The sequence below is a fragment of the Tyto alba genome, unplaced genomic scaffold, assembly GCF_018691265.1.
Source record: "Tyto alba isolate M040663 unplaced genomic scaffold, T.alba_DEE_v4.0 Super-Scaffold_45, whole genome shotgun sequence".
Classification (NCBI taxonomy): domain Eukaryota; kingdom Metazoa; phylum Chordata; class Aves; order Strigiformes; family Tytonidae; genus Tyto; species Tyto alba.
In genome coordinates this window covers 18,886,631-18,903,797 of record NW_024881321.1, presented here as the reverse complement: position 1 = coordinate 18,903,797, position 17,167 = coordinate 18,886,631, and the positions used below count along the sequence as shown (strand labels likewise).

At 36.7% G+C, this 17,167-nt stretch overlaps 1 protein-coding gene across 7 annotated transcripts in view; it reads left to right on the top strand.

Annotated features, from left to right (window-relative positions):
• The window catches only part of EDNRB (endothelin receptor type B), a 34,463-nt gene that overhangs the window by 13,350 nt on the left and 3,946 nt on the right, over window positions 1-17,167 (top strand). For 3 of the 7 annotated variants that reach the window (XM_032986005.2, XM_032986003.2, XM_042806141.1), the window contains exons 7-8: window positions 199-307; window positions 1,702-5,162. In XM_032986005.2, the coding sequence (XP_032841896.2) occupies window positions 199-307; window positions 1,702-1,833 (241 nt within the window). In that variant the 3' untranslated portion in view covers window positions 1,834-5,162. Of the gene's footprint in view, window positions 1-198; window positions 308-1,701; window positions 5,163-6,321; window positions 6,710-7,609; window positions 7,842-17,167 lie in introns of those variants that run through there. The other 4 variants (XM_032986008.2, XM_032986006.2, XM_032986009.2 and 1 more) reach the window with 4 other exon arrangements.

Sequence of the window (17,167 nt, the reverse complement as noted above, 5' to 3'; positions counted from 1 at the left end):
TGGTCTACTGATTCAAACTTTATTATTGAGCACAATTGTTACCTCCATGAGTTAATCCTGTTTGATATAAGCCCCTTTACTATTACATTTAATTGTTAGTCTTGGTTGAGTGAAGCTGATTTCAATTTTCATAATTGTAAACCTCCACTAAGCCTTTTCAGAGAAAATGAGAAGTGTCTCACTTTAATTTCCACACAGCTTTTTTCTTGTGATGGACTACATTGGTATTAACATGGCTTCACTGAATTCCTGCATCAATCCGATAGCTCTGTATTTGGTGAGCAAAAGATTCCAGAACTGCTTTAAGGTATGTGCCTACTAGGAGCTGCTCCTCTCGTTAAAAGCTTGTCATCAGTAAAATTCATTCCCTAACATGCACAAAGTGTTTTAAATGGTCATTACATTTCATTTTGGATTTTAACTGGGTTATGGTAGGTGTTCTCTCCCTCTCCTGCTGAAGCTACATAGAAAGGAATTTAGGATTCATAGGGACAAAAGGAGAAAGCAAAAGAGAGGACTGTATAATAAGCCCTCTCGGTACCCTGCTAATCAGTGCTACATCATTTCCTGACTGGAGCTGGCGCCCAGCCACTTCGAGAGCACTGACAAAGCAGATTCGGACCGTGGTGCAGAGGTTCACGTAGCCATATCCTCTGCAACCCAACGGGGAGGGTGCTGACCCTGGGCTCCCCCATCCTGGCCGAGCACTTAAATCAGCAGGCAGTTCTATAAGGCAGCGGGTGCAAGTATCCGCTTGTCCCTTTCCCCTGCCAGCATTTTATGAGACGGACCTGTTTGTAGTTTTGCTGCGGTTTGAGTGAATAGTCGTGGGCACTAATTCGCCACGCAGGACTTGAGGCTCTGGATCGCATGTGGATTGCAGCCTGTCAGACCTTCAGCCTTCATGGCTGCTTATAGAAGAAGTGTCTAGATTTGGTCCTTAGAGCTTTTTTTGTGAACCCTTACTGTCTTCAGACACTGTATCAGCGTTCTTATAGTGCCTGCCGCAAATTCTTAGGTTTTGGTTTTGTTGCCAAGCATTTAACCATTGCCCACTGCTAGGCTTATTCCCCAGCTGTGCAAATTCCTTACTGGATATGTCTTTCCATCAGAAGCCAGTCAGCTCTACATCTAGTATTGTCGGGGTATCTCCCTCATAAGGCGACAGCACACATGGCAGATGCTTTAGTGTCGGTCTCGTCTTCCCTGTTTTCATTACTGGCTCCCTGAAGGAGTCACCGGAGCTGAGAGCAGCTAAGACATCTGTAGCATCCTGAATGTGGTAACAAGTAGGTGTGCAGGATCCCAGATGGACTTCCAGCACCCAAAGGCCAGTCAGTAACATCAGCAAAAGGTCTGCAGTACATCTATCAGATGTTTGAACCGTAGGTAGGTTTTCATCATTCTCCTACTTAGGTCTCTTTTTTCCCCTCAAATTGGCTAAATAGCAGAATTTATATAACTCTGTGTAACTCTTCCTGCCCTCCAGTGCTCGAGTCAGTTGCTAAAGGGGCCTCCCAGAAGGTAGTGGCCATTTGAACAATGCAGAGCTTCACTCTGTTTCTTTGCTTATGCTGTAATGTCAAAATGACACACTTGATGTTTTTTACTGTACTGCTGAAGAAGGGCAGCATTTCAGTGTGTTTTGCCAGATGTGCAAAACAAAGTGATGTAAAATCTTTATTCCTTTTATTTTAACAGTCATGCTTGTGTTGCTGGTGCCAATCCAAAGATCTGTTGTCCCTGGAGGAAAGGCAGTCCTGTTTAAAGTTCAAAGCTAATGATCATGGATATGATAATTTCCGCTCCAGTAACAAGTACAGCTCTTCATAAAACAAGCACAAAAGGTATATTCTCTTAAATTAATGCTGGTGCCTTTTTAAGTAAAAGTGGCAATCACTTTTAACGAGATGGTAACGTTTAGAAAAATCTAGTTTTGTGTTTGCACAGAAAAAGAACATAAAAAAAAAAAATGCCCCAAAACTGTGTCGCATTCAAAATCATGGACATTTATAAAATCGTCATTTATGGAACATGAAGAAAAGCATAGAAAGTCATTGTTAGCACTTGAATACTTCTGAATCAGCACTTCCAAATGATCCCCACTTCCTGTACGTTAAACAATCATTTGTATTTGCTATAACAGTTGTAGGAACTGAAGTCACAGTAATTACTAGGCAGTATAATATAACACTAATTGGACCAAAACCATTATTATATATAACTCAGTATATTATTTTTTATAAAGCAGATTAACCGCCATCACTATTGTATTTTTTTTTTTAAATAAAACATTAAATACTTTGTAATAGAAGTTTAAATATAAAAAGTAGCATTTTTATCAGGGGTATTATAGAGGTAGCTGATGAAAATATTAAAGGATAGTCAAGTCAAAAGTGCATTTCACACTGATGACTGGTTTTACCTTTTATTGTTAGAAGGAACCTCTGAAAGCCTCTATAAATGCCATTTTGTAACCACTTTGTGTGTTCACTGCATTTGGCATCACTTTGGATATGGTCCATTTCACTGTTTCCACATTATTCGTGTTTAATGACAGCAAAGGATAAAAAACACCCAAGCAAAAATTAATACTACTAGAACCATACAAACAATGGCTAGTATTGGAAACCAGCTATTTTTAACTGTAAACAAATCGATTGTATCCCATATAAACAGTGAGCATTCAAGAACCTCATGGTTCTTTGCTCAAAATAGTTCTGCAACAATTTACAACTGTTGTTGCAATTCGAGTACTGTCTTGGGGCAAAAGCCTTTCGAAATAGCAGGTGGAAAAATGTAACCAACAAAAACAGATGGAGAATTTGAACTTCTATTTTCATTTAGATTTAAATCTTCATAAAGTAAATAATTCACAATTGTACTTCTAGAGAACAGTACTATGTAGCACACTTGCCTTCATACTGTTTTAAAATATGTTCTCCTTCTGTAGTTCCATATTTATGGGCTTAAGAAGATGCATGATTACTTTCTGCTTCTGTAAATAGTTTAGTGAAGCATAATTAATTATAAAGTATTAAAGTATGGGCAGGACCCTGTGAGAAAAACAGAAAGATAAAGATGCCTGTAGTAAACATGATGTGTGTTGCCGGGAGCAAGACACATTTTGTACATACATGACAGGTCATTCTTTGGCTTTTCATTTCCTATTAATTTGTTACAGATGTCCCCACCCAAAGACTTAATAACATATTTCGTGCACTAAGGCATGAGTTTTTCAAGAAAAAATGTTATATAACATGCTTTTATAGAAGACATGTTTTCAATAGGCATGGTATTTTATTATAATAAAAATATTTATCAAAACTCAGGAATATTTTTTTTTTAATTTCCAAATTTCACACATAAGGATTTTAACCTTTTTTTCCAGCCTTGATTAACTTCACATTTTTTAATAAAGTGCCTTAAATATGCTCAGGATGAAAACAGTTTTCATTAAAATGTTCAGCTGATGTTTGAGGTGGGTTTCATCTCATCTGACTTTAGATAGCTACAGCTACCTTGCAGACAGCTTAAAATAGGAGAGGTAATCCCCATTCCTGGTGTTGCTCCACCAAAAGCTAGTAAGCATATGCTTGCATAATCAAGCTGAGGACCTATGCACATGATTTGAGCATGGGCACGTATGTGTGAGTATGTGTGCAAGTGTGTATGTTGTCTACCATTAGGTTGCTGTTACCATCTTTCTGCAACCGATGCACCCAACTGCTACAATGCTGAACTTTTATAACTATAAATCTATTTAAAGTTTTGTTCTTCACATTTTTACATTAACTTTCATGGTAACTTTCTCACGTAAGCCATGAATATCACTTCACCCTGTCTGCATCTATTTCTGTGAAATACATTTCATCTGTTAAGGATGATCAATGAAATCCTAAGTTTGATACTGATCAGTGTTATTTTCATCAAGTTATATCGTTACACTATTGTACATGTATATTATTATTATTTTAATTTAAAATATAGCTGTTGTATTGGCAAATGTGTAACATATTTTTCATATTTTCCTGGACTAATTCTTTGTTAAGATGAGTCCTGCTAAGTCAGACATTTAGATTTTGCAAATAAAGACCATATATACTGCCTACTTTTAGGAGTTAATATATACATATTAGTACACTTGCTGTCTTTTTTTGCAGTATTTTTTAAAGCAGTATTTTTACGGAAGCTCTCATTTTCTGTAATAAAAATTTTCAAAAGTTCTGCTCTCATAGAGATAAAAGAATACACGAGAGCTCCAGTGCATCTGTGTTCTAGCTAAGATTAAATCTCTTAATACTGAAGACAGGCATTTTCTAAAGTCGTCAGTACAGTTCTATTGATCCATCCACTGAAATCAGTGAATGTTTAACCATTCAATTCAGTTGGAGCGGAATTAGGGCACAGCACTATCTCTTTAAAAAACCTAGCTGACATTTGCTACCTTGAATGAAAAAAGCTGAAAGCTAAATACTTTTTTTTTGTTGACAACTGAGTTTTTTAGAAAGGTTAGGAAAAAAAAAAGTGAAATCTTCTCATGGGGTAAGCCAGCCAGTCTAAGTTTCTCAGCCTCAAACAGGGTCTCGCGGCTAGCGGAACTGCAGAGAGGCACATTCGATATGCGTGCCCAGAGTGGTGTGACAGAGCAAGAGCTGTCTGTCCGAGTGGCCTGAAGAGTTGACACAGAACGGCCTGAGATGAAAAAAATAAACTTGTAAGAAACTACATCACATCCCTGTGTTTTGGCCTTCGGGCTAATAGCTAGATTTTACTTGCCCAGCTGATCTGAATTCTGCGCGCACACCGCTCTCTCGGAGTTAAGAGAGGGCATTTCAGACTGGGTGGACTGCACTGATACACTGGTACTACACCTCTGAGAATCACATGCGAAATTTGATGGGTTTGGAGCATTTGCTGTGAGCTGTGGCATTTCACTGTCCAAAACAGCTCCTAATCAACGCATGGTTGGCTTAGCAAGAGAATGTTGTATGTACTGAAATAATGTTAAAAGGACTTTTTTTATTGTTCTGTATAGCTGTGTAAAATAATTCTATATTGCGTTTTCTGTGTTCACTTAAGATAGCAAGTTCTGTGGTTCAGGCAGTGTAAACATACTAAATGACCAATAAAATATTTGTAATTTTCATTAATTACAAAAAGACATCTGACCTTTTTTCTCTTGGGGAGTCCCATTTAATTGTTAAACATAATGATGTAAAAAAGAAATAAGCAATTCATAACTAAAAATCAAAGCTTATGAGTGGGATAGTTTTATATAGCTGAAAACTGGAGTGAATTCAGACTTGCATACGCATTGCAAAATTGCCTGATGTTTGTTGGAACAATCAGTCATGCTTATCTTTGTTCTATTTGTTTTTGCTCAAAATGTCAGTTGCAATCTCTTCTCTACACATCCATATATAGTCACAAATCATCCTGTGTTAGGGGCATCACAAATAAAAGGCATCAAACTTTTAGTTCATTAATTTAGAAGTGCATGCACTTGATGCTGAAATATGCCTCATGAAAATCATCATCACTTTGTATGCTGACAGTAATTTTGTGCATATTTCAATTTACCTTTTTTTAAAGCAGTGGAAAATAGTATCAGACTAAACATGCGGTAGCTGGTCAAATATATAACTTTATATGCTTGTAGTATCTGTACATCCCAAAATGTGTTTGCTGCTATTGCTGTTTTATTTCAGAGGGTTAGGTTTCCTTCTATTTAGTTGGTGGCCCACTGCATCGATACAGTTTCGTCCTTTTTCATGGTCCCAGGACCTTTAGCACATAGTTACAAGTTTCCTATGCCTGGAACAGAAGCACCTGTAGAGATGAGATCTCTTTTAAGTAAATATTCTACTCAGTATCTCTCATGGTGTCTTCACTTCCTTTCCCTGGTCCTCAGTAATACTGTGGCCTGAAGTCTTCACCAACCACTTATTACAAAGGCATTTTTTGCATATTTCTTTTGAGATCCTACAGGTAGGCCATAGTCTTCACAGTCTGGCTAACGTACTCCCTTGACACAATTCACTTTTCTAACTATTTGTCTCATACCCAGTTTTATCTACTGCAGTCTTGGCTCTTTCATTTAGGAGATTAACTGCATTGTTCGTTTTCTAAACACGCTAGAACTTAGATAGCAACATGGATATACACGTAGCTTACATTTTTCAAGCACTGACTCACTCGACCCCTCTTGAGACGGGTGGATTTGGCACTCTGGTATTGGTGGAGCAGGATAGTCCCCTGGCAACCTGTGGCTGGGTCTGGTCCATAGAGTGATTCACTTTTTACTGGACCTTCCTGCAGCCTGCTGCTCAGACCATCATGTTCTTGTAGTCTGCTCAAGAAGGCCCAGGAGTTCTCCATGTACATGCAGCGCACTTCTGTTCAAATTTCTAATCTAAGTTGCTTAATGGGTGTCCACATCAGAAGATGAAGGGAGGCAAAAGGATTCAAAATTAGTCTTCTATGTTCTGCTGCTCATCTTCTCAGTCAGCAGCGGTAAGATTGCTGTATTACATAGCAACAGTAGTCCCATGGTTTATTGGCTTGCAATTGCTAATTTAAAAGTGCTGTCATTAAATAAAACCCTGGCAACTATTTGGTCTTGTCAGTCATTCAAAGTACTCTCGTTTAGCTGTGAAGGAGGTCCCAAAGCTGACCCTCACCAGTGAAAAGGCAGAATCCCCTCATTCTTCTTTCCTTCTCTTGAAAAAAAAAAAAAAAAACAGATAACACTTTGAAAGAAAATTCTATCATAATTAAAAGTAAAACATTCAGAAATTTATATTTTACCTTTGTAATCAGTATCCTAAACCCCCATGAAATCTCTGTGACAAGTCAAAGATGTCCTGATTGTGGGAGATAGTATCTGGAAGGAGTTTTACTGTAGTGATGTGGTAACTAATTAGATTATACAGCTCAGCAGGGGGCTACCAGTGTTACGGGATGTGAGGCCACATCAAAATTTTCAGAACAGTAATGTGGAAAATACCTTACTAACATCTAGATGATGCCCATCAGTGGATGTCTACAATTATAACTTCAGTGTCGCCATGAAACTTCCCATCCTCTGTAACCACCCTAGAAGAATGCCCTGGAAAAAAAGTGGGAGTCAAAACCTGGAACCCAGTAAAACCCGAGAGAAAAGACTGGTAAAGAATTAGGGTAACCATACCTTCTTCACAAACCACCTTCTCCAAAACTCACTTCTACTTGTTCTGATCTTGGGGGAGCCAGATGAGGGGAAGCATTTGTTGCCCTTTTACCTTTTCATAACAATTAATTTCCCAGAGTTTGCATTAGTTGCTCACAAGTCTGGTTACCCTGAAAAAAACAGACCAGTGGTGAAACTGAGGGAGTCAGACAATGGCTCTCACTTGAAGGTACCAGGAAAAAGAATAATGACAAATCCCCAGGATGCTCACATCTTCACAAAAATGACGGGTTCAACACATACCCAGCCTTTTCAGGGGCAGGAGAGAAACATGCTAAGCTGATAAAGACAATACTGGTGGATTTGGTAAGTTTTAGTTGGAAATGCAAATGAAACTGAACTGGAAAAAGCATCATAATTGCTAATGTGTGTTCGCAGGTCCAGACTGGAGCTTGGCAAAGGTAAAGCAGCTTTTCCCTGAAATGTACCTACAGCAAGTAGCACATCTTACAGATTTGGCCCGACTGGTCTTAACTTGCTAGTGTAGATGTAGTGTGACAGGTTCACTTCTGCTGTATTTGAATATCTGACACCTACAGTAACCAGACACATGCACTTTTGATGCATATTTATATGTATACATGGATATGTATACATATGTATTTATATATTTATACCCCTATAAAAATAAAATATATTACATATTACGTAATATAAATTGTGATATACAGGATATTTTTCATTAGTTTTGCCTAAAAAAGTTGTTTCAAGAAAATCAAGCATTTTTACAAAACCATAATGATCTGAAGAAAACCTAGCCCACTGTCTTTAAAAAAAAAACCCAACTTTTAATATGTTCTATAACTTTGATCTCATATTTTGAATTTTAAGGGGTTTTTAATATATTTTGAAATTATTTTACATTAGTTCATACCGTAGTATGAATAATATAATCTATGTATGTCACACATCAACTATGAATGCTTGCCTAACTATTGGACTAATCTATTACATTTTAAAATTTTGTGTTCATTAATAATAAAAGCTACTGAGCACAGACAGAAATATTTTTATTGTTTTCTGACTTTGGTATCAATTTATAATAATAAAAGTTTGAAAAACTGACAAAACATGCACTACTCACACTGAATGACAAAACTATGAAATGTAATGAAAATATGTGTAAGCATTTATTAAGTGGTATTCATAAACCTGAAGTTTCAGAGAGAAATTATTATGCAATAATGTTATAATTTTGTTACTTGAATAATTCCTAATTTAAATATTTCATATTTTTGAATTTTGCAACTTTTATGACCATTTTATGATAACAGAAGTGCTTTTTTTTCCTCAAAAAATTTTAGAACTTTGTATTTTGATAGGAGATGGAAACAAACTGTGAAATGTGAAATGAACCATGAAATTGCTACTCTGTTTCAATAACCTCCATAGGTTATGCGGATACTACCTGTAGAACTAACTATTAATATTTTCTTGTTAAATTTGTTTACGCAAATTTCATGATAAAGAACAAACAAAGAAAGAATATGGCAAACTTCTTAATATTTGCAACTCATTTAATATCTTGGAAGCATTTGATTTTTATAGAAGTGTTCATACTTAAGCTGAGGTATTTCACTTGAAAATGTCTTTATAGTAAAAACAATGTGTTACAAATAGGTGAATTCACTTGATATTTGTTTATATATGTACATAATTTATGTAAGAGAATTTAACAGATAATTTTATAGTTGAAAAGGAATAAGTTGATATTGTAATATTTAATATACAAGTCAAATGCATTTAAAATCCTCTATTTATAAACATATCTATGCACGTATGTGTTCTTGTCTGTGTACATACATACACAAATATATATATATATTACATAGGCCAAAATGTTGGTCACAGTAAAAGAAGCAGAAAAAAATAGAGAAGGTATAGTTGGGAGTAAAAATACCAGAAATTTCTAGTATATATGATTTTCTGAGACTTCCACTGTGCTTTTTCCTTCACAAGAGCTTACAGCTTTCATAGAAATAACCAAGTTTTCCAACTTTTCAAGGTCTGACCAGGATTACTCCAGTCTTTCCAATGAGTTGTAAAACCTGGACTATAATCACGTTTCATGGCACTCTTACAAAAGAGGAACATTGCCAACCGTGGGTTCTTGGCCAAATTCCAATTTAAATAATTACAATCTGCTTCCTCTTCCTCCCCCTTCCTATCAGCTGCAGCGTAGCTTAGAAGAGCATACTGCCCTTGTTCTGCAGCTTCACACTTTGCATGGAGGCATCTGCTCCGTCTCACACTGGAGGTGACTGTATTTCAGTGGTAGAAAATGGGAGCCTTCCAAGTCCTTTTTCAGTCTGTAGAGTATTTGGGGGTGTTTCAGAATGAAAAGCAGAATTTAAATGTAAAATCAGTATCTTAACACTCAGAGTTTCTTCCAGTATATGTCAACTCAATGTTAAGTAGATCTAAATCAGTCTTTTTTTTAACTGACTCTGTTAAGGAGTTTTATAAACATATGTTTTAAAAGGCTTTTAAATCTTTGTGTAGCTTTTATTTGTATAGCTAGAAAGATTTATTATGATCTGGAATCCATTAAATGGTACTCAAGTACTTTGAATAGGCATTAGGCATGTCTACAAGATTGAGTGTAGAAAGCCAGGAGCTGCAGAGCTCAGTGTGCACCAAGCTCAGGCTAAGGTAGTTGCATTGCTTCCACAGGAGACCAGGGTAACTTTTACTCAACTCAAATCTTGGGTGGAGTGAGCTAGTGTTGGTCTGCTTCCATCCATGCAGGTGGATCCTAAGTGATGTGTAACTACTTACTAAGACAAGGCCAATTGTTTGAACCATTAGACTGTACAAATATAACAAGATCATCATCATTTATTGGCTTTATTAAAAAAAAAAAAAAGGCTTGTTTGCTTAGATTCAGAAATTTCAGAATTCCCGATGAAAACAAAGTGTTTTCCAACTAGTGATGTTCTGTGAAGTAAAAGATGGCTTGGAAATGAACTGGATTTATCTGTTTGAAAGAATCAGTGAAGAACTGGCAATATTGGTTTTAAGGTATTTCATTACTTAAATACACTTTTTGAGCATCTGACAGGTAAGGAGAGGTTGAAAGAGCTGGGACTGCTTAGCCTGGAGAAGGGAAGGCTCAGAGAGGATCTCATCAATGTGTATAAATACCTGATGGGGATGGGTAAAGAAAATAGAGCCAGATGCCTCTCAGTGATGCTCGGTGAACAGAGGAGAGACAGCGGGCATAATTGGAAACACAGGAAATTTCATTTATAAGGAAAACATTCTTTAGTGGAAAACTGGAATACGTTGTCTAGAGAGGCTGTGGAGCCTCCATCCTTGGAGTTACGTAAGACCTGATGGGGCACAGACCCGAGCACCTTCCTCTGTAGGTGACCCTGCTTGGAGTGGGGAGTTGCAGTAGATGGTCTCCAAAGGTCTCTGCCAACTTCAAGTCTCTGTGATTCAAATGTAATCTATTCTATCAAGTATGTAATTCCTATCTGAACCTAGAAAAGCTGTCACTGTCACAGGATGGGCATATGATCAGACAGAAAGGTTACTGCATTAGAAAAAAAGTGGAGATTCCATTTTTCCCATACCTGTTCTAATTTCAGTTCTGGTCAAGTCTTTTCATTAGTAATTTTTCTTTGACTAAAAAGATACAGGGGGATCATAGATGAAGAACTGATGTTTTCATATGTAGCACTGGGTAAGAATTCATGTGCTTATGACAACAAGAGTCAGTGATCATTTTGGAAAACTTGTCTTGCAATGCACCAAAACGGACTTCCTTGTGGTTTAGCCTGACAGCTGAAGTCAATGGAAGTTTGCCAGGCAAAGATGTGTTGATTTGTAAGAGAATTGACAAGACTTTCTTAGGAAAAGCCCTTCAGGGCTGTATTTTTTTTAAGAGTACCATGGAAGAGCTATGCTGTAGTTGACATGTTGATTTTATGGGAGATGAACAAGTTGAATTCCACCGAATGATTTATTTTATTTTATTTTACTTTATTTTATTTTATTTTATTTTATTTTATTTTATTTTATTTTGGACATATGCATGTCAGGTATAGTGCTAATAATACTAGGTAGATATGTTTATTTTTTAGTTTAAAATAAATACTCAAAATTTGCATGTCTTCTTTCTGTAGACTCTGTCTACCCTCTCATATCCTCCTGACAGGGATTAAGTTATGACTGTGTCTCTCATTGCATTAACTCATTGTACAGTAAATACGAAGCCATGATCTCTCAAGATTTTCTGAATAATGTTTTTCTATAACCTGAAAAAATAAGATGAACCTAGTGCATCTTTTGGAGGGTAAGAAGCAAAATAATAACTTATTTGTAAGGTAACACTAGTAATATGTATACAATTTCCTCCATTTTGACCCATTAACAACTGTATGCATTTAGAGTGACCTTGAAGTAGTAATTCTGTTGCTCAGAAACCTTTGATTTTGCTGGGCTTCTTAAAAAGCATGAGGAAGTTGAGAACCACACATCATATATATACAGATGTCAAGTACGCTTAATGAAGGTAAACATGCATTCCTTAATAGTAATTAAACAAGAGGAGAGAACACATTGTCCACTTCAATTAAGAGATTTCTTTTCAAGGCTCCCTACCTGACAAGGCATGTCAGTTCCTTTACCTCAGTTATACCAATATGCTTTTTAAATTATTCCTTAAAATATATACCACATTAAAACAATACCAGACTTCTATGTAATACAACTACGTAATTGCAGCTGCAATGTAAGTACTTAAGATTGTGACTTTTTTTGCAGTAACACACACACAATAGACACCAAGTAAATACTACACAATATTTGAAAGTTATTAAAAGTTATCTCACACTGGATCTCTCAAAAATATTTATTGTACATATGACCCTCCTTTCAATATGTCCGACATTGAGATTTTTCTATTTTTAGAATGGTAAAAATGTTAAATAATCTTTACACATTAATCCCTTACCACCCCCTGATCTTTCCTGCTTATAGCGGTGTACCCTAGGCATTACAAAGTTTCACACTGTTGACTGCAAACCCCCTTACTGGTCTCTGATCCATCAAGACAGTTTTGAATACTAATAGCAACTTCTAGCGTGCTTCCATATTCTGTTTCATATGCAATTCATTAAGTGTACACTATGTATAATCAGTCCAAGTAAATTGTGAAAGTACTGAACAGGACCACGTCAGCAAATCATCCTTACAAGGTCTTACTTGAAATGATCTACCAGCTTGACAGAGATAGCTCCTATTTAAGTATGGTTTTAAAACTAGGTGAGTTTAGAGCAACCTTATAGTGATTACTTTTTAGATAAATTTTCTTCAAGGTGTTCATGAGGGCATCATGTGAGACAAGGTCAAAAGTCTTGGAAAAGTCAAAGTCTAACCTCGAAACTAGTCAGTCCTTATTTCTGTCTCATGCAAATCAAATACATCATTGCCCCAACCACCACTGCATATACAACGTCTCTTGCACAGACCTTTCTTTCTGTTCCTGTTCATGCAGTTTCCAAGTGTTATTATAGTGGTGCCTTTTGACAAAACTACCTTCCCACATGAGTTTTGACAACATGGATTGTGAGACACAGTAGGGGAGGAATGTAAACTTAATACTATGGCTGCAACATCTATCCCAGCAAGACACCTCTTTCAAAGATCTGTCCTCTGGGATCTCCCTTTTTCTGAAGCAGAAGACAGGCAGAACTGCTGTCCTTGTCATGGCTACTGCTTTGAGCACAGTCAACTGGAGATTTGGGGCCTGAAGAAATCACTTCTTGTTATTGTGTGAAGGACAGGATCCACAGTGCTGAACTGGGTAGCATTTAAGGGAGCTGTGTTTAGGTAAGGGAAGGGGCCTTGGAAATCTGTTCTCAGGACTGCTACATGGGCAGCTCGTTCTGTTGCTGAAACTAAACAGAAATACTTTCTTGAACAAAAAAGACAGAGGGAAAAGTTTCTGATGCAGCTACTTGTTCACGGTCCTCAGGTTTTAAAAGGCACAGCAGCCCTTGCAGTCATGGCATATGACCCTTAATATAGCACAAAAACCACTTTGGGATGTCACAGGATTTCTCAGTGGCATTCTACTGCCACATGTCTGTTAGATATGCATTGGGCACTATGTAATGGTGTGGACTCCATAGGTTCACACACTAATATCCCCATCAGATGGAGGACACTTCAAATGGAGATGGATTTTGTTTCTTCCAAAACTAATCTACTTTGAAACCACTGAAATTGCTTTAGGAACCAAACAAAAACACAGCAAATAAAGAAAACTGGGGGATTTATTTCAAAACCCACCCTACTGCTCTGAACCAAACTGCTGTAGGCAGAGACAGAAGCACTTATTTTAGGAAGACTCATTCACGAGGCACCTAAAATTTAGATACAGATTACACCCTTAGCCTGCCTTGATTTAACCCACATATGCTTTCATAGTGTTTATACCCGTATTCAGCCTTCTCTCCTCTCTACTTTTTGTGTAATTCCTTTTTATTTTTCAGATTATGAAAGTGTTTCTACACTTGCATTTAGTGATAGAGATGAAATTTTAATACTGCATATTTATGTATTGGGGTTGTTTATTTGGAGAAAGCTTTTTAGAAAGATGTAAAGTTCCAAGTGACTATAATATCTAGGAAACTCTTGTTTAAAGCTGAATATATAATATACACCCCTAGCCCACAGAGGTATCATGGAATCAGAGAATGTGTCTGGAAAATTCCAGGTATGAGATCCAGTGATGCAAATAATTACTTGAATGTTGCAAATATTTATTTGGAGTAAATAAAGAGTGAGAGAGGTTCTGGTGCAATGACTTGCCTACTGACTGAGATGATAAACAATTACAAACAACTGTGAAAAGGTCTCCATTAGATTTTTGTTATTTCATGGTTTTTCACAGAAGAGTTATCCATTTTCTTGTCATCTATTTCCTCCTCTCAGTATAAATAACGTCACAATAAACCCTCTGTTCAATGTTTCTCATTAAATTATACAAGTAGGAACATCACACACATCAGAGCCAAAAAACAGCTAAAAAAAAAACAGGAATAGTGTGTCATAGTGTGGCTAATATGTTAAGGGAACCAGACACCCTGTAATGTCTCAGATATCACTGGTGTCTGGATAGATAAGACAGTTTAAAATACCAGAGTGCAACTTACAGCAATGACTTTACCTTCATTAAAGAAAGAAGCACCTGATTGCAACCATTTTTTTAGTACATGACAATGTACTTGCTTAGGGTCTATATTGAACTGTACATACATCAAACAGCTGCACAACCTTGGTTTGTGTAGAGCCAACTTCACAAAGGGAAGCAACACAGTCACATTACCACAAATGATTGACTGGCCCTTGTGCATGACACGGTTAATTAGCCTGAGCTCATCACCAGAACAACACTGCTGTACTGCTTATCAGATCTAAGGTAGCATCATTCCTATGGCATGCCATGTAAGTACAGATACCAGCTCTCAGAGCACAGTGAAGGATGGACATATCCATACAGTCATAGATAAAAGGCAGAAGGGCTCGAATATAATTATCCAGTTTGATCTCATTGATGACAAAGTCCGCAGAGTTTCACAGGGTTATTTCTGCTTCAGGATAAGTAGTCCCCTTGAAAATTAAAACTTGTCTTTAGAGACATGTCCAATCTAGATTTTAAAACTGCCTGTGATGCCACACTTCGGTGAGTAAAATTAGCCACTAATTTCATGGATTGTTAATAAAAGAAAGTGCTTTGGTTTTTGTTTGAATTTTTATCTTCACCTTTTTGACAGAGGAGTTTGTCAGAACTCTGACTGCTGAACTGAACAGCCCTTTGCTATTTGTCCTGCTCTTGTGTACTATCTTTGAGTCATCATGTTGATAAGCTAAGTAGATTGAACTCCTGGAGACTCTCCAGGTCTTTAATATTCCCATGGCTTTTATTTGACCCTTCTCCAAATTATTCAAATTCATCATAAATTCTGAGCACTAGAACTGGACACATTATTACAGTAGCAATTGCTCCTCTGCCAAATGCATCAATGACTTAATCTACCACTCCTGTCCGGTGGATATACACAAAGATAGCATTTGCCTTTTTTTGTCCATGTGGTCTCAATAAAGGGTTTTAACATGCCCTCTTCAGAATCATTACTTAACAGGAAAGTCCTCTCTCTTGTTTTCACAGCTTAAATTTTTGTTCCTGTATGTTAGACCTTCTATTTGGCTGTACAGAAATGTCATTTGTTGGTCTATTGCTTACCCAGTGTCCCTGGAAATTCTTTATAGCTGAACTGTCTCCTCTTATTTTTTTATTCCTGTTATCTGTGTGTCATCACCGAATTTTGTCAGACAAAATGTTATGTCTCTTTCCCCACTTGTTGGTAAAAATGCTCAATGACACAGAGCCAAAAATAGTCCCTCTGGAATATCATGGAAAAACATAATTAATCAAACAAGACACAGGTGCACTCTTATTTACAATTAAGTATGAAGATCAACAGTTTTTAATCAATGCAATGTATACCATGTTGACCTGTTTTTCTGTAGTGTGTCAATGAAGATGTCATGCAATGCTAAGTCAAACCTTTACCAGAAGTTTCTCAATTCTCCAACCAAAGTTGGATCTTCATTCAAAATATTCAGAAACTTTGCAAAGATCTATTTCTATTGGTTTAATTGATTGAAATTAATTATATAACCTTTCTTAATATTTATTAATCAGTGTATGCAAAGTCATCTATTATTTGGCCTAATACTGTGGCCTGGCTGCCAGGCCTGTATTAACCAGGTCTGGGATTTTATCCATTTTCTGTTTTAAAATAATGGCACAGTGTTATCTTCTCTCCAGTCTTCTGGAAATTCCAAGGCTTCTTGAAAATCATCACTAGAGGCTCTTTATACTAATCTCAGCAATAATCTTGAACAAGAGTTGGGTTGCAAGATTATTGGAACTGCTAACTTAAAATCATGCAATGTCTTGCGCCTCCTAGCTATCCTTACTACCACTGGAGGATATTAAATTATCATCATTTAACAGGAAGACATCTTTCATTTTTCATTTCAGTCCATAATATAGACTGAAACACTTATGGAATGCTGCTTTTTCTGTGTCAGCCATTGCAATTCTGTTAGGGTCATCCAGCCTTTATTATTGTTAGCATTGGTTTTGTTTGGATCTATTCAGAAAATACTTTATCTTTAACCCAGACAGTTCCTCTTCCATTTTTTAATCTTCTTTCATTACTTTTCTTTATGTGTTGGCTTCTATGCTGTTCAGTGATACTACTCATAAATATGTCTTTTTTATTATTATTTGTTCTGCCCTGATTTCTCTTACATCAGACTGCTTGTTTTCTTAGATACAGCCCTATGTCTTCTTTGGAGAACTGTAGATTTTTCAAAATCTAGTAAAATATTTCTATGCAGGTCCTACTTGTCATTCCTATTTCTTTTCATATTATTTCTTCCAACTGTGCATGTGTATCATATTGAATGATAAGATACTGTACTGTGCATACAACTAAGGGATGCTGACTGAATGGCAAAGTCTATCACTCTCAGGTGAATCAGGCATCCTGCCACATTAACCATATGGCAGTTGACCAGCACCAGTTTAATGGGAGCAAAGAAACTCAAAAGGATCTACTTACCATTGCTTTGTACAGAAAGAAGTGAAAGCATCCCCATCACCACACAGTAGTACCACCATCATACAAGCAAAGACATATAGGAGTGATATGCTAAAACTGAGGAGTTAAACTCACAAATCCGTGGCACTCAACAGTTACATCTTCGTAACAGCATAAACAAGACCAGTGTCAGACATGAAAAAAACTTTTCTTTCCATTAAAAGGCAGCTGAAGTGCTAGGTAGTCTTTTTAATAAAATGTATTATTTGTGCATGCTTGAAACATATTTTCACTTCTGTAAGAAAAATAT